Here is a 26,514-nt window from a genome sequence, read left to right on the forward strand (position 1 = left end):
TGTTATTTTGATATATATGGAGAAAGTGAAAGATTCCTCGTCTGATTTGTTCTTGAGGCTGTGTGATGATTTCCGCTCATCTTTCTAATAAGGTAACAGTGAGTGTGATTGGTCTCTCTCTCTCTCTCTCTCTCTCTCTCTCTCTGTAGGGGCTGAGTAAGGGGACACACTTCTCTCAGTCTCTCTGGGTGAGTGGAGGTGAACACATCGTGTACAGCGAGGAGGGAGATGGAAATCTGTCTGAGTTTTATGATTCTCTCTTCCACATTCTTTCTCTCTTCTGCAGGTAAGAACAGACTGATTATTCACACTAAAACATCACACACTTCTCACTTTAACAGGAGGGATGATTTTTAATCATGAAATCTGAGAAAGTCTCATGGATCCATCATAACTTTATAAACAGTGAAACTTTCATTGTTATAGAATTTAAAAAGCTGTGGATGAGCAAACACATACCATCCTCAGGGTTTTTTCTGAGGCATCAGTTATAAAATCAGCTCCAGATTAATGTTTAGAGTTTACACATGATTTATTGTGAGTAAAAACACCTGAACTAACACAGGGCTGTGTTCGTGTGTGTGTGTGTGTGTTTGAGAGAGAGAGAGAGAAATGGGGAGAGAATTCTCATAAACCACAATATAAACTGAAATCTCTCTCTCTCGCTCTCTTTCCCCACTGTAATGCTTTATTGTATAAAATACATAATAATCGCACAGTAATATTGTAAATCAATAATATGAAAGTTAAATAATGAAGGAAAATGTTTCATTGAAACTGTAACATTTACTAAACTAACTAATTTATACTAAATACTGTATTTCGTAAACAAAGTCTTCATCCTTCTCTCTTGTCTCTCTTTGTTATATATTATCCCGGTTTCTCTGGCTGCAGAATTTCACTGTGATAAGGGATATCATCTCTACGGGGATTACTGCTATCACTTCAGCAGTGAATCAGATAAAATGTGGCAGGATGCTGAAAACTATTGCAGCTCCCAGAACGGACACCTGGCCAGCGTCCACAACCAGGAGACAGTCAGATTCATAACAGGTGAGTGACAGACAGCTGCTTATGCTGGGTGGCACAGTGGTGTAGTGGTTAGCACTGTCACCTCACAGCAAGAAGATTCTGGGTTCGAGCCCAGTGGCTGACGGGGTCTTTCTGTGTGGAGTTTGCATGTTCTCCCCGTGTCTGTGTGGGTTTCCTCCAGGTGCTCCAGTTTCTCCCACAGTCCAAAGACATGTGGTTTGGTTAACATGGGAGCAGCCTTGGGCTGAAGAGCCCTTTAGCAAGGCCCCTAAACCCCCAACTGCTCCCCGGGTGCTGTAGTATAGATGCCCACTGCTGCAGGCCTGGCGCCATGGGGGGGCGAAAGGGGGTGTCGCCCCCTCGTGGCTACAGCCCCGCCCCCTCAACGGAGACTCAGATAACTTATTTGTCTCATCTCATCTCATTATCTCTAGCCGCTTTATCCTGTTCTACAGGGTCGCAGGCAAGCTGGAGCCTATCCCAGCTGACTACGGGCGAAAGGCGGGGTACACCCTGGACAAGTCGCCAGGTCATCACAGGGCTTAACTTAATTGTTTTCTTATGAAAATATAATGTATTATAGACGTATTAATAATTTGCATTTTCAAATACGAAATATTAAGTGGTTGCGCATTGCACAAAAATACATTTCACATAAATCACTACTAAAACTGGCATGGTAGAACAAATCTGATTGGTTGTTATGATTCTTATGTTGCAATCGGAGAATTCAACTGTATTAAGGTAGGATTATTTCAAAAAGCCTGAATTTAATATTAACCCTGTTTTAGACATATGTATCAATCCTAACTACTGGGGACTAGTTATTGTGGGTGTATGTGTGAAATGCTGACACAGCCGCGCACACACAGACCTGTGATAAGGACAGGGGGAGGGGTCATGCGGGCGGGGGTTTTACATGTACACTTACAAGTGCACTGTCTCTGCAATATCCTGTAATATGCAGACAGTTTTCGGGAGTAGTCTTTCCCCCGCCGAATTAAACGAATTCAATCACAATATTGTGAACCCATTTTCTTTCTTTGTAGGCTAAGTTTATCTCCGTTTATGTTGGTGTATGTGTTCATATATGGTCCGCTTTGTGCGCAAATAGCGTAAGAATATGTGTCGTTGACGTCACCCCCCATGCAGCGGGGGTGAAAATTCATCACTTCAGAGTGTTTAGTTCCCTACACGCCTAAACTGGGATCGCGGATTAAGTGGTTAGCGTTGACTCGGTGCGAGTCAGGAAGGCTATTACTGGTGCAGCCGCGGGGTCTGTTGATTTTTTTTAAATTATGATTTTGGCCGCTGAGCCAAGTACCTTAGACTTGCATTGACGTTTTGTTTTCATGCCGTGGAGCTATTTGTATGTATTTTAAATTTAAAGGACTTGCCTGTAGGTTTGTGTGTGTTGTTTTATGTTTGGCATCTTTCCAGTTGTAACGCGTGTCTGTGAGAAAATTGGAGGGGAGGGTTAACAGGTGGGCACGGGAGTTGATAAAGCGCAACTGCCCTGGTAATATGCCACATGATTTTCCCGGACTAAAGCAACCTTCGGGGCCGTGGTTTTGTGGTTGGCACAGTTAATTGTTTGAAACACGTTGTCAGGCCGCCATCACTACTACACACTATATGAAAAAAATATTTGCCCCCTTGCGATTTCTAATTGCCCCCTTAGTAAACTGTTCCTGGCGCCGGGCCTGCACTGCTGCATGTGTGTGTGTGCTCATTGCTGTGTGTGTGTGTGTTTTCACTGCTTCAGAGGGTTAAATTCAGAGGAGACATTTTACTGTGCTAGAGTGTGCATGTGACAAATAAAGGCTTCTTCTTCTCCTCATTTCTCACTCAGTCATGTTATTCATCATTAATCAGATTATTCTCTGAGGCAAGCGTGAGTCTTGGGAATGAACTGGTTTTCATGAACGTGTTTGCTCTTTATGGACATCTCTTAGTAGCTTCATGTAGTAGGTGGGATTTGAATATGACTGTGTTTATGGTTTTGTTTTGTTTTCTTCCTCAAGCTTACATTCCCAGAGCTTCCTGGATTGGACTTAATGATCGACTACATGAGGGAAACTTTGTCTGGTCTGATGGAACGCCTTCCGTATGTAACACTCCCTCAATATCCTTCAACACGTACTTGAAGTAAAGGCTCTCATTTTAACCCTAAAGCATCATTTTAAAATGACTTTAAATAGTTTATGTCCATGTTCAGTTTTTGGTTTGTTTACAAAAACATATTTTTAACCACTTTTTATTGTATATCTCTTTTCTATACAACATTTATTCTGTTGAAATAAAATCTTAAGACATCTTCAATAAATTCTCCGACACCACAGCGCTGATGGATTCTCGATTCTCATTGGGCAGAAGGTGTTGATTAATTTTCTATAACAGCAACTAAAACAAAAGTGTAGCTCTAAATCACAGGTTTATATTAATGATCTCGTTCTTCGACGTTGTTTCGATAGCAACAGCTCATTCAGAGGGACTTTTACAGTCGATGCTCCAGATAAGCAAATGAAAAATAATTCTTTTCTCCAGGGTCAGGAGATGTTTATTTAACATTTATGAAAGGAGTCTCCAGTGTCAGTGCTTTGTAATAGTCAAAGGGAAAACTGAACCCAGATGGCTGGAGGATGTTGCGTTTCATGCATTACAGTTTTTATTAACTCCATGAGAAAGTGAGGGAACAACCTATAGCTGCTATAACATAAAAGATAACAGGAACTTACTTGTTCTGCAGATGTTCCACAGCATTGACTGGAACTTTAAGTGAAAAAAAGTATGACATATGTTTTATTCATTTATTTATTTATTTATTTTATTTTTTTTTTACTGAATTCAAATTTAAATCTCTGGCACATTGTTGTGGTATAAGAGGAATAAAACACATCAGGACATATTTTTACAGGATAATAATCAACTTTAGTGTGGTGAGATTAACTCTGCTTCATCACTCCACCCTGTAATTGATTTTCTAACAATAACAGTATGTCCTGTCATATTGTCATTATTTTCTTTCATGATTTCTGGATTGCTGTCTCCAGGACTTCTTGCCGTGGGTCCCGGGTCAGCCGGATAACTGGGAGGATGATGAGCACTGCGTACAAATCCACGGCATGAAGGACAATTATAGGGGAAAATTCAGTGATCGAAACTGCTCGAGCTACGAACCGTTCATCTGCCAGAAAGGTGAAACCTGAGCTCGGTTCTGATGTGGAAAGTTGTGCTCAGGTCATGTGTAAATATTATTTTATGATCAGAGCATCTCCATCAGTCAGAGGCGATGACCTTTGACCTTATAGTCTGTTTCTTTCTGCTGTAATCTTTATATCCTCTTTTCAAAAGGATGATGTTCATTTATCTGTATTTTATTAATTATAAAAATGTATCTGTATTTACAAATTTAAGTAAAGAGTGGAAATATATGATGATTTGCAGAACTTTCAGCTTTCTGTTAGAGTTTTATTCTATTATTAAATATCAGTTTTATAATATTCAGAATAATGTGATGTTTTGATGTCTTCAGGAAAAAATGTTGGTCCTCCACCAGTTCCACCCACCGCTGTACCAGGTATCAGTTTCTCTCTCTCTCTTCCCTTTATTAAGCTTTATTTTATATAAAATATATAATAATCACACAGTAATATTGTAAACCAATAATGTGAAAGTTAAAGAATAAAGGAAAATGCTTCAATGAAACTGGAACATGTACTAACTGTGTAAACTTTATTTGATGATCAGAGCATCTCCATCAGTCAGAGGCGATGACCTTCGACCTTATAGTCTGCTTCTTTCTGCTATAATCCTCTTTTCAAAAGGATGAGATTCATTTATCTTTCTTTTTTAATTCAACAAAATTACCTGTATTTACAAATGTAAGTCAAGAGTATTAATTATATTAAATTTCATTAAATATATTTTGATCTGAGCCCAGTGATGACCTGGTGACGTGTCCAGGGTGAACCCCACCTCTCGCCCATAGTCAGCTGGGATAGGCTCCAGCCCGTGACCCTGTACAGGATAAGCGGCTACAGATAATGGACGGATATTTTGATCTGCATTACTTTCAGTTTCTGGGAGAGTTTTATAATCTTATTAAATATACGTTTTATAATATTCAGATTAATGTGATGTTTTGATGTCTTCAGGTCAAAGTGTTGGTCCTCCACCAGTTCCACCCTCCGCTGTACCAGGTATCAGTTTCTCTCTCTCTCTCTCTCGCTCTCTCTCTCTCTCTCTCTCTCTCTCTCTCTCTCACACACCTCTCTCTCTCTCTCTCACTCACACACACACACACACACACACACACACACACACACAATATCTCTCTCTCTCTCTCTCTCTCAGGCAGTGTGAGGCTGGTGAATGGTGGAAGTCGCTGTGCTGGGAGAGTGGAGGTTCTTCAGGATGGTCAGTGGGGAACAGTGTGTGGTGATGACTGGGATCTGGACGATGCTGCAGTGGTGTGTGGAGAGCTGGGCTGTGGGGAGCCTGTAAATGCAACACAAAACAGTGACTTTGGAGCGGGATCAGGACCAATCTGGCTGGTTGGTGTGCAGTGTAGAGGATCAGAGTCGACACTGAAGAACTGTAGATCAGATGGGAGGGGGGATTACTGTGGTCACGGTTGGGATGCTGGAGTCACCTGTTCAGGTAAACTGCTGTATTTAGGAAAAAATATTACAAAGAGCCTGTAAATGTTCGGTATGAAGCTTACTTTGGGCGAGGATCCGGACCAATCTGGATGGTTGATGTGTCCTGTAGAGGATCAGAGTCGACACTGAAGAACTGTACATCAGCAGGGTTGGGGAAACGTTACTGTGATCATGGTGAAGATGCTGGAGTCACCTGCTCAGGTAAATTGGTTTTAATCTTAACATTTAAAATATATGCTCAAAAATATATTTATTACCACAATCGATATTTAAGTTCTATAAAATAAATGTTGATCATAATAGACTGCGCTATCGGGGTCCGGTGTAAAGTCCACTTTGATAAACATGACAGTGTGTTGGATGCAGAGTCACTGCAATCTGCTGTAAAATCAGCTTTAGAGGAATTACACACTATATGATCATTTTACTACTACTGATAATAATAATAATAATAATAATAATAATAATAATAATAATAATATTGGGATATTAGAGGCAGATGACCTAACACACAGTGGCGTGAGAAAGGCAATATCTAATGAGTAGTTGAGAAGGATATGAAGGATACTGAAGTCAGAACTGAATGGTGGAAACGTGATGAAGGCGATCAATTTAAAGGCAGTTTCAGTGGGAAGGTCTGGTGCAGGAATTATCAATTGGGCCAAAGAAGGGCTCAGGAGATTGGACCAGAAAACGAGAAAGTTGTTCACCATTAACTGAACACTTCACCCACAGGGGGATGATGATAGATTTTATGTGAAATGATAAGTGGTGGATGAGGTTTATTAAGTGTCGAGGACTGTGTAAACATTGAAGTAGGTTGTTTATACAAGTTTGTTGAAGCAACTACCGAAAGGTTACTTCATTTTGTAGCAGATGAAAAATTTTTGGATGAGGGGGTGAGAAAGCAAAGTATAGCTGAAGAAAGAATGAGCAGATATAGAAACAAGAGACTGCATGGATAATTTATGAAGGGACCGGAGGAAGTGAGAGATTAGGATTTGTGGAACTGGTTAAATAGACGTACCATAAAGAAAGAAATGGAAGGACTCTTAACTGCTGCACAAGATCAAGCATTCCGAACCAACAGCATCAAGAACAGAGTTGACAAGGAGAATGTGTCCCTGATGTGCCGATTTTGTGGAGAAAGAGAAAAGACAATGCGTCATCTAACAGCAGAATGAAAGAAACTCACACAAACAGAAAACAAAATGTGGAGACAAGATAAGTTCGGACAAGTCATTCACTGGAAGCTCTGTCAGAAGTTCAGTGGTATAAGTGGTATGACCACACTCCGGAAGGGCTCATGGAAAATGATGAAGTGAAAATACTGTGGGACCTCAGGGTTCAAACAGGCCATCATCTTCAACATAACAGACCTGATATGGTCGTATTGGAGAAGGAGGAGAAAACGTGAAATGTAATCGACATAGCATGCCCCTTTGACACGCGAGTGTTTGAAAAGGAACATGAGAAAATTAAAAATATCAAGACCTTAAAAGAGTGATTGGGAAGATCTGGAAGTGCAGGAGAGTAAATGTAGTACCAGTTGTTATTGGAGCACTTGGGAAAATCACTAAGAACTTCAAGGCATCGATAAACAAAATTGGACTGAATGACAGCACTGCGTTGCTTCAGAAAGCTCACTTGTTGGGAACAGCAAAGATTTTAAGAAAGTCACTTGACACCTCAGGATATAGGCTAAAGCTCGATGTCTAGATTACAAAAAAAAACATTATCAGCTTACCGTTTGAATTGCTGAAATAATAATAATAATAATAATAATAATAATAATAATAATAATAATAATATCATCTCAGGTGACCTCTGGTGGGATCACAACCCTGAGGGTAATAAGCTCTGCCTCAAACATTCACACTCTGCTTTTCTTTGATTTCGATGAAACAACAGAGAACTCTGATTATGTTTTGTGATTATTACATTACATTCTGCTCAGTGAGATTCTGTTCAGTTTCTTTGACAAATTAGAAGAAATTTTAAATTATATTTAAATCTCCACATCAGTATTCAGACCTGCGATGTAACAACTGACTTATTTTCAGGGCGGAGTTTATCTAAAACACAGGCGTGTCTCAGTTGCGTGCGTTTCAGATGTTGAACTTAAACACGTGTTTCTTGCGTGATATCAGCCTGAGTGAGGAGCAGTGTTAACTCCAGCGCCACCATCTGACAGTTTGCTGGAACAACAATGCCACGCTGACATTTATATTCATGCTGTAAATTCACTCAAACACACGATGGAGCGTCATTCAAGGGCAATAATCAAGACATAAATATGATGGTATTAATTGATTAACAATATTCACACTTATAGTGCACAAAAAGGTTGTTTCACATGGAGGATGTTGGAGGAGACACATGTGAAGAAGAAATATTGCTTATCTGGAGGAGTGAAGGTTTTATGGCCAAAATTATAAATGAACTTAAAGTGTCTCTGTAAGTGTATCAGACGAGCGCTCGGTCAGATTATCCTTCACACCGTGATTATGTTTTCTGAACAGGAGAGCAGATGGAATTAAACCAGACATCATGTTTTATTCATTTGAAGAATTAAAATTCCAATCTAAAGCATGAAAAAATTGACTACAATAGAACATGATGTTCTGGATCAGGGCCTATTTTATAAGCTGGAGAACAACGAGTGTGGAAGCCATATAATTAAATTAATAGAACTATTCAGGCATCAAAATCTTATCAGTATGATCGACTCAGTGCTCGCCATCTCATTCCTATATCCTCATATTAGTCTTTTTATTTTTAAACTGTTTTTTGCTTTTATGTTCCATCGTGTTACATTTGACAGGAAATTTAAAAAGTGCGATTTTCAGTCCCAAATATTTTGTGAATTTAATGAATGAATGAATGTATTTATTTTTTTATTTCGAACATGTATAAAAAAATGTATGTAACTATTTGTACATACAAAAGAAAGAAAATGAGAAATAAAAAAAAAACAATAAAGAGCTAAGACATTACAAAACACCGCACATTGTTCGAAAAAGGAGTGGGAAGAAGTACAATAATTTTTTAATTTCCCACCCCTTTTTAACTACCCCGAAATCCAAACTACATTAATACACCTATAAAAATATATACCATATATACACTTCATGAATATCTATATAAATATGTAATGACAAAAATAAATATATACTACATACTATATATATATATATATATATATATATATATATATATATATATATATATACTTCATAAATATCTATATAAATATATAACTACAAAAAAATATATATATACTATATACCATATATACACTTCATAAATATCTATATAAATATATAATTACAAAAATAAATATCTATTACATACATATCCCTGTAAATATGAATATATAATCTATCCCCATGAATAAATATATACCATATATACCAAATACTAAGTTAGTTCTAATATAACAATCAACCCTATTTTATTTATCCCTCATCATCCTCCGTTAACATACTTCCTCTTCTATATACTTGTTTAAAAATATTTTTTGTACCTTTTTTTAAACAGATTTATATTTGCATTTGTTTTATTTCTGTCTCCAGTCTGTTCCATAAAGTCACCCCGCAGCTCGAAACGCACATGCTTTTCATATTTGTTCGAACCTTTGTTTTTTTTTTTAAATTTAGGTCTCCCCTTAGATTATATCCCCCCTCTCTCTCACTAAACATTCCTTATATATTTTTTGGCAATAGATTATTTCTCGCTTTGTACATTATTTGTGCTGTTCTGAATTTCAATCATGATGAGTGTTAATAAAATGATGATATTAAATGTTAATAATATAAAGGAAGAACACATAAAACTGCCTGAAGCAGCTGTGTAACCCGACTCTGAATATGAGGAACTCTCCCTGCTGACATTCTGATGGGACTTTTGGACTTCACTGGTTCTGAATCTGGCCCACTGGGATTGTTGTGATTCTTCAACACTATTTCTGTCACTTTAATGTTCATTCTGACTTCATCACTTTAAATATCTGTGTGTTACTGTAGGAAATGATCCTGAGAACGATGATGACGCTGTTCCAGCTGATCAGAGGACAGTTATAGTGACAGGTATGATAATAATGTGACAGTTTTGTAATCTCCATAATGAACACAGTCATAAATAACATCAAAGTGGAAAACTGTTATTGATTTAATTAAATTTGACAGAGAAAATACCAGAGTCCTGTGATACTGCTGTTACCATTAGTACACAAGGATTATATCACAGAAAGAAAGAAAGAAAGAAAGAAAGAAAGAAAGAAAGAAAGAAAGAAAGAAAGAAAGAAAGTTTCACTTTTCTATGTGTGGGTCTTTTTTTTTTTTTGCATACTGACTCCATTCCTCTGTCCACCTCTCAGATGGTGTGAGGTTGGTGAATGGTGGAAGTCGCTGTGCTGGGAGAGTGGAGGTTCTTCAGGATGGTCGGTGGGGAAGAGTGTGTAGTTCTGCCTGGGATGTGAAAGATGCTGCAGTGGTGTGTAGAGAGCTGCGCTGTGGGGAGCCTGTAGACCTGTGAGATTGGGCTGATTTTGGACGAGGATCAGGACCAATCTGGATACACGATTTGTACTGCAGAGGATCAGAGTCAACACTGAACAACTGTAGCTCACAAGAGGGACATGCCTGTGGTCATGTTAGTGATGCTGGAGTCATCTGTTCAGGTAAACTGCTGTATATATTTTTTTCAAATATATTAGCTGGGATAGGCTCCAGCTTGCCTGCGACCCTGTAGAAGGATAAAGCGGCTAGAGATAATGAGATGAGATGAGATGAGATATTACAAAGAGTAAAATTATTGTTTTGATCGATTTGACTAAATTTTGCTCCTCCACTGTCATGATTTATTGATCTTCTGACTAAAAATGTGTGTGTGTGTGTGTGTGTGTGAGAGAGAGAAAGAGACAGAACATGATATGTTTTTTCTCTCTCTCTCTCACACACACACACACACACACACACACTCTCTCTCTCTCTCTCTCTCTCTCTCTCTCTCTCTCAGATGGCGTGAAGTTGGTGAATGGTGGAAGTCGCTGTGCTGGGAGAGTGGAGGTTCTTCAGGATGGTCAGTGGGGAACAGTGTGTGGTGTTGGCTGGGATCTGGACGATGCTGCAGTGGTGTGTGGAGAGCTGGGCTGTGGGGGGCCTGGAGATGCACCACAAAACAGTGACTTTGGAGAGGGATCAGGACCAATCTGGCTGGTTGGTGTGCAGTGTAGAGGATCAGAGTCGACACTGAAGAACTGTAGATCAGATGGGAGGGGGGATTACTGTGGTCACGGTCGGGATGCTGGAGTCACCTGTTCAGGTAAACTGCTGTATTTAGGAAAAAATATTACAAAGAGTAAAATTATTGTTTTGATCGATTTGACTAAATTTTGCTCCTCCACTGTCATGATTTATTGATCTTCTGACTAAAAATGTGTGTGTGTGTGTGTGTGTGTGTGTGTGTGTGTGTGTGTGTGTGTGTGTGTGTGAGAGAGAGAGAGAGAGAGAGAGAGAGAGAGAGAGAGAAGTTTTATTTGATGGTCTGGTTTATGTGGATTCTCTCTCTCTTCTGCTCCTCCTACTCAAGTGAGTAGGACACTTCTTTGCTTTGCTCCTGCTTTCTTGATCTTTATTTCTATACTTTACTTTCTCATTTAATTTCCACTATTTTTTCATTTTATTTTTCATCTTTATAAGCTTTTAATTTAATTTTAATTTAATTTCCACTATTTTTTCATTTTATTTTTCATCTTTATAAGATGAGTTAGCTTTTAAAACAAAATGCCAGGGGGCAAAAAATCCTGCAGAAAATGCATGGAACTAGAACAGAGGATTTCTATCCTGGAATCAAAGATTGATGCTCTGCCAAAGACGGATGAATTAAAAGCGATAACTCAGGAAAGGAGTACAGAAACAGTGGCTGAGAATGCAGAGATTGCACTCCGACAGACCGATGGCATTGCAGATCGAGTGGATGAATTCATCAATCAAGCTGGGCAAAATGTGAGTACAGAAAACTGGCAAATGATGGGTGGCAAGCCCAAAAATAAAAACAGAAGAGTAATTACTTCAACACCAGCTCGTTCTACAAATTACAATAGGATTTACAATCCTATGGAAAATCCACAGCCCATAAGGCTTCAGAACAGATTTGAATGCCTCAGGGATGTGGAAGAGGATTTTTCAAGCAGACAAACACATCGTAAAAAGAGATCGCACCAAGATCGAAGAGCTGTGGGAAGAGGCAAAAAGCAGCTCGTAACACCACCTGATCCCACAATCCTTGTTCTTGGTGATTCCACTGTAAGACATTTAAAAGGTCATGGGATGATTATTTGCTGCCTTCCAAATGCATCCATCTCTGACACCAAAGACAGCATTTTGAAACTCATGTCCGAGCATAAAACTATCAAACGTATTGTTGTGCATGTGGGAGCAAATGATGTTTTCAGAGAACAGCTGTTTGTCCAAGATGATTTCAGAAAACTTTTTTCTGATCTCTATAAGACTGGAATACAATCTTTTATTAGTGGCCCACTCCCAGCGAGAGGAAGTTTTGCATTTTCTCGACTCTTCAGTCTTAACACCTGGCTTGGAAAAACTTGTTTTTCATTTGGTATGAACTTCATAGACAATTTTAACCTTTTCTGGAATCGCAGAGAATTCTTCAAGCCAAATAGCACTGAACTCAGCTGGATTGGAGCCAAAGTCTTAGTAGACCATTACAGACTTGCAATCTTTTCTCAGCCAGCATTGAGGAAAACAGTTGATAAGATGTCGCAGACTGACATAGTTACAAAAAACAATACCTCTGCAAAGCCAAAACAATCATCTTTGCAAGTCATCATCAAGGACACACAGACATCTGACCTGCCAGACTGCCAAGATTCAAAGACAGACTGCCAAAAATCAGAGACAAACTGCCATACAAAGAACTCACCAATTTCTCGCTCTTCTGACTTCACTGCGCCATCTCCGTCTCCCACCCGCATGGATTTCCCAAATAGTATGCAAAGATTGCTCCCAATGGCTACACTCTCTTTTTCCAGCCCAAATCTGTCGCGACAAGCAGTGTACCCAGTTCATCAAAATTGTGTTCGCCCAGGACTTTCAGCTGGCTACAAATCTTTTTCACCATCTAAAAGATACATGTCATCTCCAATCCTTTCACCCTCAAACCAAATGGAACATTTAGAAAGTCTTGTTTAATGTACTCTGGGTCCCTGCAAATGGGTGTAGTTTTGAAAACGAGCTGGGACCCAATATGCCTATGCCATTCTCTATTCCTGTGTTGATAAGAAATAGAAAACATAGAGCACATTTAACCCAGGGGGTAAACCAATCTAATCTCCTTCCTGTTTTAAAACAACATCAGAGTGCACAAGCAGATATTACTTCTAGACTTTCTGTAAAGCTAGCTCTTCTGAACGTTAGATCACTTTTAAACAAGTCATTTTTAATTAATGATCTTATCTGCAAACACAATCTTGATTTTTTGCTTCTAACTGAAACTTGGCTGGATCAAGCAAATAGTGCTACCACCCTTATTGAAGCAGCTCCCCCAAATTTTAATTTTTTGAATGTTACCCGACAAGGGAAAGGTGGAGGGATCGCAAATATATTCAAAGTCTCTTTTCAATGTAAACAATCCTCACTTGGTGATTTTACATCCTTTGAACACTTATGTGCACTTGTTACATGCTCGCCTAACATATTATTATTAACTATTTATAGGCCTCCGAGACATTCAGCCAAAGTCTTTCTTGAAGAGTTTGGTGAACTGTTGTCAGTCATTTGCTTAGAGTTTGATTGTCATATTATATCTGGGGATTTTAACTTGCATGTAGATAATACTGAAAACACTTATGCCAAAGAACTACTTGCACTTATTGACAACTTCAACCTAGTACAAAATGTACAGGGGCCGACCCACTCTCGTGGTCATACCCTTGACCTCGTCATCACAAAGGGTCTTACTGTTTCTACTACTGTTGTTGACCTGGCCTTATCTGATCATTTTTGTGTTTTCTCTGATGTTTCTATGTCTCCTCACATTCAGAGCAGCTCAATGACTATGGGTAGGAGAGTCATAAAAGATAACACATGTGCTCTCTTTGAGCAAGCTCTCTCTCAGAACTCAACCAAAATGTCAGACTCTGTAGATGATTTACTTGAAATTTTTAATTTAAATATGACCCAAATTATGGATGATATTGCTCCATTCAAAATCAAAAGAGTCAATGATAAGCAGAAAGCACCATGGAAGCAGTACCCGGCTGTTAAACTGCTAAAGAGAGAATGTAGAAAGACTGAAAGAAAATGGCACAAATCTAAACTTCACATCCATTATCAAATCCATAAAGAGATGCTTTGTAATTATAATTATGAAATTCGTAAAGCAAGACAGTCTTTCTTCTCCAACATCATCAACAGAAATATGAACAATGCCCGTGTGCTATTTTCAACAGTAGAGAAGCTAACTAATCCCCCACCACAATTAGCACCTGAACTTCTCTCAGTTAATAAATGCAATGAGTTTGCATCCTTCTTCAAAGGTAAAATTGATAAAATACGGCAGAATATTGCTCATAATATATCTCAGTTGCAAAAAATTGAAAAACTGCAATCACCAATGACACAGATAGATAACTTCAACACAATGTCAGAATTTTGTTTAATTGATTATGAGACTCTTGAAAAAACTGTACAAAATCTCAGTTCCTCAACATCTGAACTGGACATTCTGCCCACCAACTTTTTTAAGTCTGTTCTTCATCTTATAATTACAGATGTGCTCCAAATTATAAATACATCCCTAGAGACTGGCATTGTTCCTGTGTCCCTGAAAAAAGACGTTGTAAAGCCCCTACTTAAAAAAATAATCTGGATCCTTCACTATTAAATAACTACAGGCCAATATCAAATTTACCATTCATCGGGAAAATCCTTGAAAAAATTGTCTTCAATCAATTAACTGCCTTCTTGATATCAAACAGCCATTTTGATAATTTTCAGTCAGGATTTCGTGCCAATCATAGCACTGAAACAGCGCTGATTAAAGTTATAAATGACATACGTCTTAATACTGATGCAGGCAAAACATCGGTCCTGGTATTACTGGACCTCAGTGCAGCTTTTGATACTGTTGATCACAACATACTGCTATATCGACTTGAACACTGGGTTGGATTGACTGGTAAAGTTATCAATTGGTTAAATTCATACTTAAGATAGAAGCTTCTTTGTTACTGTTAGGACTGGGACTGTTTTGGCCTCTAGAGGCCGCTGTTATTTCCTTTGCGTGTCATGTTTGTTTTGGCCTCTAGAGGCCACCACTGTTCCTGTGTTTTGTGTCTGTGTTAATTGCCTGTTTAGTCCTGATTATTTTCACCTGTGTTCAATTTAGTTTGTGTATTTATACCCCCTGAGTTCAGTCCTCTTGTCACGGAGTCTTTGTGCTGTTATGTTTATCTCCAGTGTCCTCTGTACCGTGTTCTTTGTTTTGCACTTTGCTTTTCTGTTTTTTTGGCTTTTGTTTTGTACCTTTGGATATTTTTATTTTTGTTATCTTCTGAGCTTTTGAATTTTCTTTTTTTTGTTTGTTTTTTCATCGGATTGTAAATATTGTACATAGTGTTAATAAACTGTTGTTTGATACTTTTTCTACTCACGCCTCTGCATTTGAGTCATCCCCCTGGTGGCCTAGTGGGGGTTTGCTGGATCATCACACCAACGAACCAGGTTCGAATCCCAGCAAATCCCTAACAGAAAGACTCCGTCATGACCGACTCAGCAGAGGCTGCTTCAACTGTCTACCCGGCCAACCTTCAGGGAATTATGGCAGCTTTGACACGCTTCGGAGCGACCATGGACGCTCATGGACGTATGCTCACCAGCCAACGTGAGGCCCTTGCTCGCCATGAGGAACTGCTTCAGCAAATTGGGAAAACCCTGGCACAGCTGACATCTCTGCCTGCATCTCCTCATCCTGATCCAGCTCCTGCTCCTGATCCAGCTCCCGCTCCTGCTCCAGTGCCTCCTGCCATGCTGCCTTCTTCACCTTGCGAACCCAGCCTTCCTGCACCACAGAGGTATGACGGCAAGCACAGTGAGTGCCGAGAGTTCCTTACCCAGTGTCAACTCACCTTTGAGCTTCAGCCTACCACCTACACTACGGATCGCCGCAAGATTGCCTTTGTGATAACCTTATTAGCTGGTAAGGCGCGAGCCTGGGCTACTGCTATCTGGCAGAGACAGGGACCTGAGTGCTTTGATTTCCAGCTGTTTTCTGAGGAGATGCTTCGGGTCTTCGATCAGGCAGACATCAGTACCGACGCAGCCCGAAAGCTCATGTCCATCCGGCAAGGAGGAAGCGTCGCACATTACGCCATCTCGTTCCGAACGCTTGCAGCAGTAAGTGGATGGAACGAGACTGCCCTGGTGTCAGCCTTCCACCATGGTCTGTCTGACCCCATCAAGGACGGTCTGGCCTCTATTGGATGCCCAAGTGACCTCGAAACCCTCATCTCACATGCTATTCGTCTGGACAACAGGATGAGAGAACGCCACCAAGCCTTGAGCCCCCCCAGCCTCCCTACCTCTACCTGGAGACCGTCTACCTCCTTCAGTGACTGTCCAGAACCCATGCAAGTGGGTCGTACTCGCCTCTCTGCATCTGAGAGGGAGCGCAGAAGGAGGGACAAGTGCTGTATCTACTGTGGCAAGCCTGGTCATTTCCGAGCATCATGTCCTGAACTCTTGGGAAAAGGACCGCCCCGTCCAGCCAAGGGAGGGTTGTGACGGGGCCTACCCTCTCTCCCGGACTCCCTGGCCAAGGAATCTACATCCCGGTCTCCATCTCCTGGGGTGAGTCTGTCCACTCTTGTCAAGCTTTGTTAGACTCAGGGGCGGCTGGGAACTTTATGGATATTCACTTCGCCCAAAGCATCAATATTCTGACTGCACCTCTTGAAGTCCCACTGTCTGTGTCTGCCCTCGATGGCCAAGCGTTAGGTGATGGAAGAGTCACCCAAGTTACTTCTCCAGTCTTCCTCCAGTCTCAAGGTCACAAGGAAGAAATATCCCTGCACCTGATTCTTTCACCTGAGTTCCCGGTTATTCTAGGCCTTCCTTGGCTTACTCGCCACAACCCTCGCATAGACTGGGTAACAAGCCAGGTTGTGGAATGGGGCCCTGCATGCCATGCCTCTTGTCTGCTCTCTAGCTCTCCTGTGTCTCCTGCCAAGGCCCCTGATCTCACCGAGTTATCTCAAGTTCCCACAGTACTGGGATCTCAAGGAGGTCTTCAGCAAGAGCAGGGCCGCCGTTCTTCCTCCGCACCGGGCCTACGACTGTGCCATCGACTTGCTCCCTGGGACTACCCCTCCTCGTGGCAGACTGTTTTCCCTCTCTCAGCCAGATCGCAAGACCTGGAGCAAGGTCAGGAAGACCCTCATACAGACCTCCAGAACCAACCAGACTCAGGCCAACCGCCATAGAAGACCTGCACACGCTTTCCGCCCTGGGCAGCAGGTTTGGCTGTCCACTAAGGACCTTCCGCTGCGGGTGGAGAACCGCAAGCTTGCTCCTCGCTACATTGGCCCCTTCAAGGTGGTGCGCAGGGTGAGCCCTGTCTCCTACCGGCTCCAGTTGCCCCGGACTCTGAGGATCAACCCCACTTTCCATGTTTCCCTGTTGCGGCCCGTACTGATGTCTACGTATGCCCCTGCCCCTAGGAACCCCCCACCCCCCCGCATCTTCCAGGGTCAGACTGTGTTCACTGTGCATCGCCTGCTTGTCTCCCGCCGGGTCCGCGGCGGGTTGCAATATCTGGTGGACTGGGAGGGCTATGGTCCTGAGGAGCACTGCTGGGTTCCTGCTCGGGATGTCCTAGATAAAGAACTGTGTCGGGACTTCCATTCGGCCCATCCGGATCGCCCTGGGAATGTCAGGAGACGCTCCTAGAGGGGGGTTCTGTTAGGACTGGGACTGTTTTGGCCTCTAGAGGCCGCTGTTATTTCCTTTGTGTGTCATGTTTGTTTTGGCCTCTAGAGGCCACCACTGTTCCTGTGTTTTGTGTCTGTGTTAATTGCCTGTTTAGTCCTGATTATTTTCACCCGTGTTCAATTTAGTTTGTGTATTTATACCCCCTGAGTTCAGTCCTCTTGTCACGGAGTCTTTGTGCTGTTATGTTTATCTCCAGTTTCCTCTGTACCGTGTTCTTTGTTTTGCACTTGCTTTTCTGGTTTTTTGGCTTTTGTTTTGTACCTTTTGGATATTTTTATTTTTGTTATCTTCTGAGCTTTTGGATTTTCTTTTTTTTGTTTGTTTTTTCATCGGATTGTAAATATTGTACATAGTGTTAATAAACTGTTTGATACTTTTTCTACTTCTGCCTCACGCCTCTGCATTTGAGTCATCCCCCTGGTGGCCTAGTGGGGGTTTGCTGGATCATCACACCAACGAACCAGGTTCGAATCCCAGCAAATCCCTAACAGTTACCATGGGAAATTGTACCTCAACGTCAATGTCCTTGACCTGTGGTGTCCCCCAGGGGTCGATTCTTGGACCATTACTTTTCAACCTTTTATATGCTCCCACTTGGGCAAATTATCAATAACAATTCAATTTTGTATCACTGCTATGCAGATGACACCCAAATTTATTTTGCTTTATCACCCAATTATTATGCCCCCCTTGAATGTCTCTACCAGTGTATCGATCAAATCAACAACTGGATGTCACAAAATTTTCTTCAGCTGAACACAGATAAAACAGAAATAATTTTATTTGGAAAAAAAGATGAAAGACTCAGGATTACCACTATTCTTGACACAAAAGGGATTAAAACTAAAGAAATGGTTAAAAATCTTGGTGTTTTCATTGAAAGTGAGCTAAACTTTGACAGTCACATGAAAGCAATCACTAAAACGGCATTTTATCACCTAAAAAAACATTTCCAAACTAAGAGGACTTATGTCAAAAAATGATCTGGAAAAACTGATACATGCCTTCATCTCTAGTAGGGTTGATTACTGCAATGGCCTTTTCACAGGCCTGCCAAAAAAGACCATCAAACGACTTCAGCTGGTTCAAAATGCAGTGGCTAGGGTTCTCACATGAACAAAAAGAACAGAGCACATTACTCCAATTCTAAGGTCCCTTCACTGGCTTCCAGTAAGCTACAGAATTGACTTTAAAGCATTGCTGCTGGTGTACAAATCTCTAAATGGTACAGGGCCCAATTACCTCTCTGATATGTTGCAGTGGCCTAACCCAATCAGATCTACCAGATCGAAACAGAAAAATTTACTATTAAAACCTGTTGTTAAAACAAAGTATGGTGAAGCAGCTTTTACCTACTATGCAGTGCAGCTATGGAACCAACTGCCAGAGGACATTAAAAATGCTCCTGCTGTTGGCAGCTTCAAATCTAGGTTAAAGACCAAGCTGTTTTCAGATGCTTTCTGTTAAATAATTAATATTGTCTTCTTTACATGTTTTATAATCTTTACTTTTACAGTCTCTGCATGTTTCAAATTTTACTTCACTTTTATTCTATTTTATTTTGCTGGGTTTTTTTTCTTTTTCTCCCCCTATTTGAACTTCTACTTCATTTTATTATTTTATTTCTACTATTGTTTAATTCTTATTTTTCTTCCCATTTATTTTATGTAATTTTATTCTCTATTGTTTACTGTTTTGCTTTTACTTCTGTAAAGCACATTGAACTGCCACTATGTATGAAATGTGTTATATAAATAAACTTGCCTTGCCTCTCTCTCTCTCTCTCTCAGGCAGTGTGAGGCTGGTGAATGGTGGAAGTCGCTGTGCTGGGAGAGTGGAGGTTCTTCAGGATGGTCAGTGGGGAACAGTGTGTCATAATGACTGGGATATGAGAGAAGCTGCAGTTGTGTGTAGAGAGCTGCGCTGTGGGGAGCCTGTAAATGTTCGGTATTTTGCTCACTTTGGACGAGGATCCGGACCAATCTGGATGAATGCTGTGAAGTGTAGAGGATCAGAGTCGACACTGAAGAACTGTACATCAAGAGAGTTGGGGAAAAATAACTGTAATCATGGTGCAGATGCTGGAGTCACCTGCTCAGGTAAATTGGTTTTAATCTTAACATTTAAAATATATGCTCAAAAATATATTTATTACCACAATCAATATTTAAGTTCTATAAAATAAATGTTGATCATAATAGACCGCGCTGTCGGGGTCCGGTGTAAAGTCCACTTTGATGAACATGACAGTGTGTTGGACGCAGCGTCACTGCAATCTGCTGTAAAATCAGCTTTAGAGGAATTACACACTGTATGATCATTTTACTAGTACTGATAATAATAATGTTGGGCGGCACGGTGGTGTAGTGGTTAGCGCTGTCGCCTCACAGCAAGAAGGTCTGGGTTCGAGCCCCGTGGCCGGCGAGGGCCTTTCTGTGTGGAGTTTGCATGTTCTCCCCGTGTCCACGTGGGTTTCCTCCGGGTGCTCCGGTTTCCCCCACAGTCCAAAGACATGCAGGTTAGGTTAACTGGTGTGTCTAAATTGACTGTAGGTGTGTATGTGAGTGTGAATGGTTGTCTGTGTCTATGTGTCAGCCCTGTGATGACCTGGCGACTTGTCCAGGGTGTACCCCGCCTTTCGCCCGTAGTCAGCTGGGATAGGCTCCAGCTTGCCTGCAACCCTGTAGAACAGGATAAAGCGGCTACAGATAATGAGATGAGATAATGTTGGGATATTAGAGGCAGATGACATAAAGCACAGCCACATTAGAAAGGCAATATCTAATGAGTAGTTGAGAAGGATATGAAGGATACGAAAGTCAGAACTGAATGGTGGAAACGTGATGAAGGCGATCAATTTAAGGGCAGTTTCAGTGGGAAGGTCTGGTGCAGGAATTATCAGTTGGACCAAAGAAGAGCTCAGGAAATTGGACCAGAAAACGAGAAAGTTGTTCACCATTAACAGAACACTTCACCCACAGGGGGATGATGATAGATTTTATGTGAAATGATAAGTGGTGGATGAGGTTTATTAAGTGTAGAGGACTGTGTAAACATGGAAGTAGGTCGTTGATACAAGTTTGTTGAAGTAACTACGAAAAGGTTACTTCATTTTGTAGCAGAATGAAAAAAATTTTGGATGACGGGGTGAGAAAGCAAAGTACAGCTGAAGAAAGAATGAGCAGATATAGAAACAAGACACTGCATGGACAATTTATGAAGGGACCAGAGGAAGTGAGAGATTAGGATTTGTGGAACTGGTTAAATAGACGTACCATAAAGAAAGAAATGGAAGGACTCTCAACTGCTGCACAAGATCAAGCATTCCGAACCAACAGCATCAAGAACAGAGTTGACAAGGAGAATGTGTCCCTGATGTGCCGATTTTGTGGAGAAAGAGAAAAGACAATTCGTCATCTAACAACAGCATGAAAGAATCTCACACAAACAGAAAACAAAATGTGGAGACATGATAAGGTTGGACAAGTCATTCACTTGAAGCTCTGTCAGAAGTTCAGTGGTATAAGTGGTATGACCACACTCCGGAAGGGCTCATGGAAAATGATGAAGTGAAAATACTGTGGGACCTCAGGGTTCAAACAGGCCATCATCTTCAACATAACAGACCTGATATGGTCGTATTGGAGAAGGAGGAGAGAACGTGAAATGTAATCGACATAGCATGCCCCTTTGACACGTGAGTGTTTGAAAAGGAACATGAGAAAATTAAAAATATCAAGACCTTAAAAGAGTGATTGGGAAGATCTGGAAGTGCAGGAGAGTAAATGCAGGACCAGTTGTTATTGGAGCACTTGGGAAAATCACTCAGAACGTCAAGGCATCGATAAACAAAATTGGACTGAATGACAGCACTGCGTTGCTTCAGAAAGCTCACTTTTTGGACAACAGCAAAGATTTTAAGAAAGTCACTCGACACCTAAGGATATAGGCTAAAGCTCGATGTCTAGATTACAGAAAAAACACATTATCAGCTTACCATGTGAATTGCTGAAATAATAATAATAATAATAATAATAATATCTCAGGTGACCTCTGGTGGGATCACAACCCTGAGGGTAATAAGCTCTGCCTCAAACATTCACAGTCTGCTTTTCTTTGATTTCGATGAAACAACAGAGAACTCTGATTATGTTTTGTGATTATTACATTACATTCTGCTCAGTGAGATTCTGTTCAGTTACTTTGAGAAATTGGAAGAAATTTTAAATTATATTTAAATCTCCACATCAGTATTCACACCTGCGATGTAACAACTGTCTTATTTTCAGGGCGGAGTTTATCTAAAACAGAGGCGTGTCTCAGTTGCGTGCATTTCAGATGTTGAACTTAAACACGTGTTTCTTGCGTGATATCAGCCTGAGTGAGGAGCAGTGTTAACTCCAGCACCACCATCTGACAGTTTGCTGGAACAACAATGCCACGCTGACATTTATATTCATGCTGTAAATTCACTCAAACACACGATGGAGCGTCATTCAAGGACAATATTCAAGACATAAATATGATGGTATTAATTGATTAACAATATTCACACTTATAGTGCACAAAAAGGTTGTTTCACATGGAGGATGTTGGAGGAGACACATGTGAAGAAGAAATATTGCTTATCTGGAGGAGTGAAGGTTTTATGGGCAAAATTATAAATGAACTTAAAGTTTCTCTGTAAGTGTATCAGACGAGCGCTCGGTCAGATTATCCTTCACACTGTGATTATGTTTTCTGACCAGGAGAGCAGATGGAATTAACACAGACATCATGTTTTATTCATTTGAAGAATTAAAATTCCAATCTAAAGCATGAAAAAATTGACTACAATAGAACATGATGTTCTGGATCAGGGCCTATTTTATAAGCTGGAGAACAACGAGTGTGGAAGCCATCTAATTAAATTAATAGAACGATTCAGGCATCAAAATCTTATCAATATGATCGACTCAGTGCTCGCCATCTCATTCCTATATCATCATATTAGTCTTTTTATTTTTAAACTGTTTCTTGCTTTTATGTTCCATCTTGTTACATTTGACAGGAAATGTAAAAAGTACGATTTTCAGTCCCAGATATTTTGTGAATTTAATGATGAGTGTTAATAAAATGATGATATTAAATGTTAATAATATAAAGGAAGAACACATAAAACTGCCTGAAGCAGCTGTGTAACCCGACTCTGAATATGAGGAACTCTCCCTGCTGACATTCTGATGGGACTTCTGGACTTCACTGGTTCTGAATCTGGCCCACTGGGATTGTTGTGACTCTTCAACACTATTTCTGTCACTTTAATGTTCATTCTGACTTCATCACTTTAAATATCTGTGTGTTACTGTAGGAAATGATCCTGAGAACGACGATGACGTTGTTCCAGCTGATCAGAGGACAGTTATAGTGACAGGTATGATAATAATGTGACAGTTTTGTAATCTCCATAATGAACACATTCATAAATAACATCAAAGTGGAAAACTGTCATTGATTTAATTAATTTTGACAGAGAAAATACCAGAGTCCTGTGATACTGCTGTTACCAATAGTACACAAGGATTATATCACAGAAAGAAAGAAAGAAAGAAAGAAAGAAAGAAAGAAAGAAAGAAAGAAAGAAAGAAAGAAAGAAAGAATTTTCACTTTTCTATCTGTGGGTCATTCTCTTTTTTTGCATACTGACTCCATTGTTCTGTCCACCTCTCAGACGGTGTGAGGTTGGTGAATGGTGGAAGTCGCTGTGCTGGAAGAGTGGAGGTTCTTCAGGATGGTCAGTGGGGAACAGTGTGTGGTTCTGCTTGGGATGTGAAAGATGCTGCAGTGGTGTGTAGAGAGCTGCGCTGTGGGGAGCCTGTAGATCTGCGGTATTGGGCTGAGTTTGGAGAAGGATCAGGACCAATCTGGATACACGATTTGTACTGCAGAGGATCAGAGTCAACACTGAACAACTGTAGCTCACAAGGGGAACATGCCTGTGAACATGGTGATGATGCTGGAGTCGTCTGTTCAGGTAAACTGTTGTACTTGTGAAAAAAAAATATAATATCAGTCCAATATTGGAATTAGATTTTAGATTTTATGTAAATTTAAAGTATTTTACAACTCCATTGGAATGATTTATTGATATTTTAACAGAAAATGTGTACAATTTTTACACAATGAAATAAAACCCAGGTCAGGGATTGAGACTCTCTGCTGGTCCTCACCGGTGCTCTGGGAGAGTGGAGGTGTTTCATGGACGTTCCTGGTCCACAGTGTGTGATGCTGACTTTGACCAGCAGGATGCAGAGGTTGTGTGCAGAGAGCTGGGCTGTGGGATTCCTGTGGAGGTGCTGGGATCAGCTGCTTTTGGCCGAGGGGAGGGTCAGGTGTGGACAGAGGAGCTTCAGTGTAGAGGAAACGAATCTGAGATTTACTTCTGTCCAACATCATCTTCACTCAAACACTCAACCTGCTCCCATGACAACGATGTGGGATTAAAATGTTCTGGTTAAGTATCATGATTTAACTTCTGTTTAAATAGAGACCACAAACCTGTCAATCAAACTTTAAGGTGCCTTTGTTAATTTTCCTCTCTCACTGAGCTCTCGGCTGTTTGTTCAGCTCACACAGGGACGCGGCTGGTGAATGGACCGGACTCCTGTTCTGGTCGAGTGGAGCTTCAGTACCTCAGTGAGTGGGGCACAGTTTGTGCTGTAAGCTGGGATATGAGAGCTGCAGATATTCTCTGTGCACAGCTGGATTGTGGGAGTGCTGTGGCTGTGGTGGAGGTCGAATGGTTTGGGGAGGGGCGTGACCCCATCTGGGCTGATGTGTTTGATTGTCAGGGGAATGAGACACACCTCTCACAATGTGGCGTCTCATCATGGAGTCGAGCTGCATGCTCTCATCAAAACGATGCTGGAGTCATCTGTAATGGTGAGATATTAATGTCATGTACACCACGTTAGTGAATAAAGTCAGTGTTCATTAGAATATTTAGACCATGTTCTTCTGCTTCAGGATCATCCGTGGCGCTTCATGAGGGGCGAGTGCGGTTGTCTGGAGGGAGCGAATGTCAGGGGGAGGTGGAGATTTATTTCAGGCAGGACTGGAGGAGAGTTCTCCTGGACTCGTGGAGTCTGTCTGAGGCGTCTGTGCTCTGCAGACAGCTGGGCTGTGGCTCCGTGCTGAACTACCGCTCCTCTCCATCCACCACTGAACACAAACACATGTGTGTAACGGGTTTCAGCTGCTCTGGGACTGAAGCTCATCTGGGGAACTGCAGCAGAGCACAAAATGTCAACTGCAGCTCCGGGGAACAGCTGTACATCACCTGCTCAGGTAAGCAGCACAACACCGACCAATGAGCAGCAATTAACAACAGGAATCAATGTTTTATCATTCTAAAGTGTTCTATTAAATACACAGAATAATCACATAGTCTACAAAGGGATATTAATATTAAGTAATTTATGAAATAAAGAAAAGTTAAATCACTTGGTCTTTCCTTATTTTGGGCCATACTGCAGGTATCTTTGACTCCGCCCACAGCTCCATCAGGCTGGTTGGTTCTGGTGGAGACTGTGCAGGAAGGCTGGAGGTTTTCCACAGCGGCTCGTGGGGGACCGTGTGTGATGACTCGTGGGCTATTGAGGATGCGCAGGTGGTGTGCAGACAGCTGCAGTGTGGAGAGGCCCTCAGTACCCACATACCAGCCTGGTTTGGTCCTGGAACTGGGTCCATATGGCTGAATGAGGTGGAGTGTGAGGGGAACGAGACATCCCTGTGGAACTGCAGATTTCAGCGGTGTGAAGAGGGTGAATGTGGACACCAGGAGGACGTAGGAGTCGTGTGCTCAGGTACAGTGTGATGACTGAGATTAAACCTGTTAAATATGGACATGTCTGTGTTTCAAAACTCAGCTCCAAATTTCTTGAAATTCAGCATGAGAGTAAGGAGCTGTTTATAAATGTCATCCATGTTGAATATCTTTTTACAGAAAGATAATATTACACATCTTTAACTGAGTCAATAAAACAGGATTTTTACAAATGAAGTCGAAGTCGTTCTTCTTCCAGCAGAGTTTAAAGAGATCCGACTCACGGAGGGCTGTGAGGGGAATCTGGAAGTGTTCTACAATGGAACCTGGGGTAATGTGTGTCACAATCAGATGGATGATGAGACAGTAAACATGGTGTGTCGAGAGCTGAACTGTGGAAGACATGGCAGTCTGTCAAACACTGCAGCGAGAGTAAAATCTGCTCCGAACTGGCTGGATCATCTGAAGTGTAGGAAACATGACTCTAATCTGTGGCAGTGTCCATCTTCACCCTGGGGACAGAACCGCTGTGATAATGATAATGAGGTGGTTCATATTACCTGTACAGGTGGGTGGATTCAGACTTTTCTGCTTCTGTCCATTGCCATAAACTGCAGTGTTTCATTGTGAATACTGTATAATAATGTTGCTGAAATATAAAGTGTATTTGGTAAAAAATCCTGTGAAAAGTCTGAGGAAAGTCTGCTCTGAGAGATAAACCTGCATGTGAAACCTTTTCATTAATGCATGTATTTTATTCCTGCAGATGATGGAAAGTCTCTCCATCCACGAGAAAAGTGCTCTTCATTTCCCTCTCAGAAACATTGCTCAAGTAAGGATGGATAAGGAAAAGCTTTTTGTACTGTTCTTCATTTGCATTTGTTAGTGACAAAAGATATTTCCTCATGTGTTTATAAAATCATTTTCTGAGGACTTGAATGGATTTCCTCATCGAACCATCCTGAGGGCATCAATCTTCCTCACACTTCATGAAAATTCAACC

General features: G+C 41.0%; 1 protein-coding gene across 1 annotated transcript in view; it reads left to right on the top strand.

Moving 5' to 3' along the window:
• The first annotated feature begins 5,179 nt into the window (after window positions 1-5,179).
• The window catches only part of LOC132869645 (scavenger receptor cysteine-rich type 1 protein M130-like), a 67,796-nt gene continuing 46,461 nt past the window's right edge, over window positions 5,180-26,514 (top strand). Inside the window, 13 exon segments of the mRNA XM_060902937.1 lie at window positions 5,180-5,234; window positions 5,389-5,553; window positions 5,754-5,897; window positions 10,075-10,377; window positions 10,716-11,021; window positions 19,498-19,806; window positions 23,418-23,736; window positions 23,898-24,199; window positions 24,314-24,628; window positions 24,713-25,033; window positions 25,222-25,551; window positions 25,774-26,129; window positions 26,310-26,343. Of these exon segments, the coding sequence (XP_060758920.1) occupies window positions 5,180-5,234; window positions 5,389-5,553; window positions 5,754-5,897; window positions 10,075-10,377; window positions 10,716-11,021; window positions 19,498-19,806; window positions 23,418-23,736; window positions 23,898-24,199; window positions 24,314-24,628; window positions 24,713-25,033; window positions 25,222-25,551; window positions 25,774-26,129; window positions 26,310-26,343 (3,259 nt within the window).

Source organism: Neoarius graeffei, chromosome 21 (genome assembly GCF_027579695.1).
Source record: "Neoarius graeffei isolate fNeoGra1 chromosome 21, fNeoGra1.pri, whole genome shotgun sequence".
In the NCBI taxonomy this organism is placed as follows: Eukaryota; Metazoa; Chordata; class Actinopteri; order Siluriformes; family Ariidae; genus Neoarius; species Neoarius graeffei.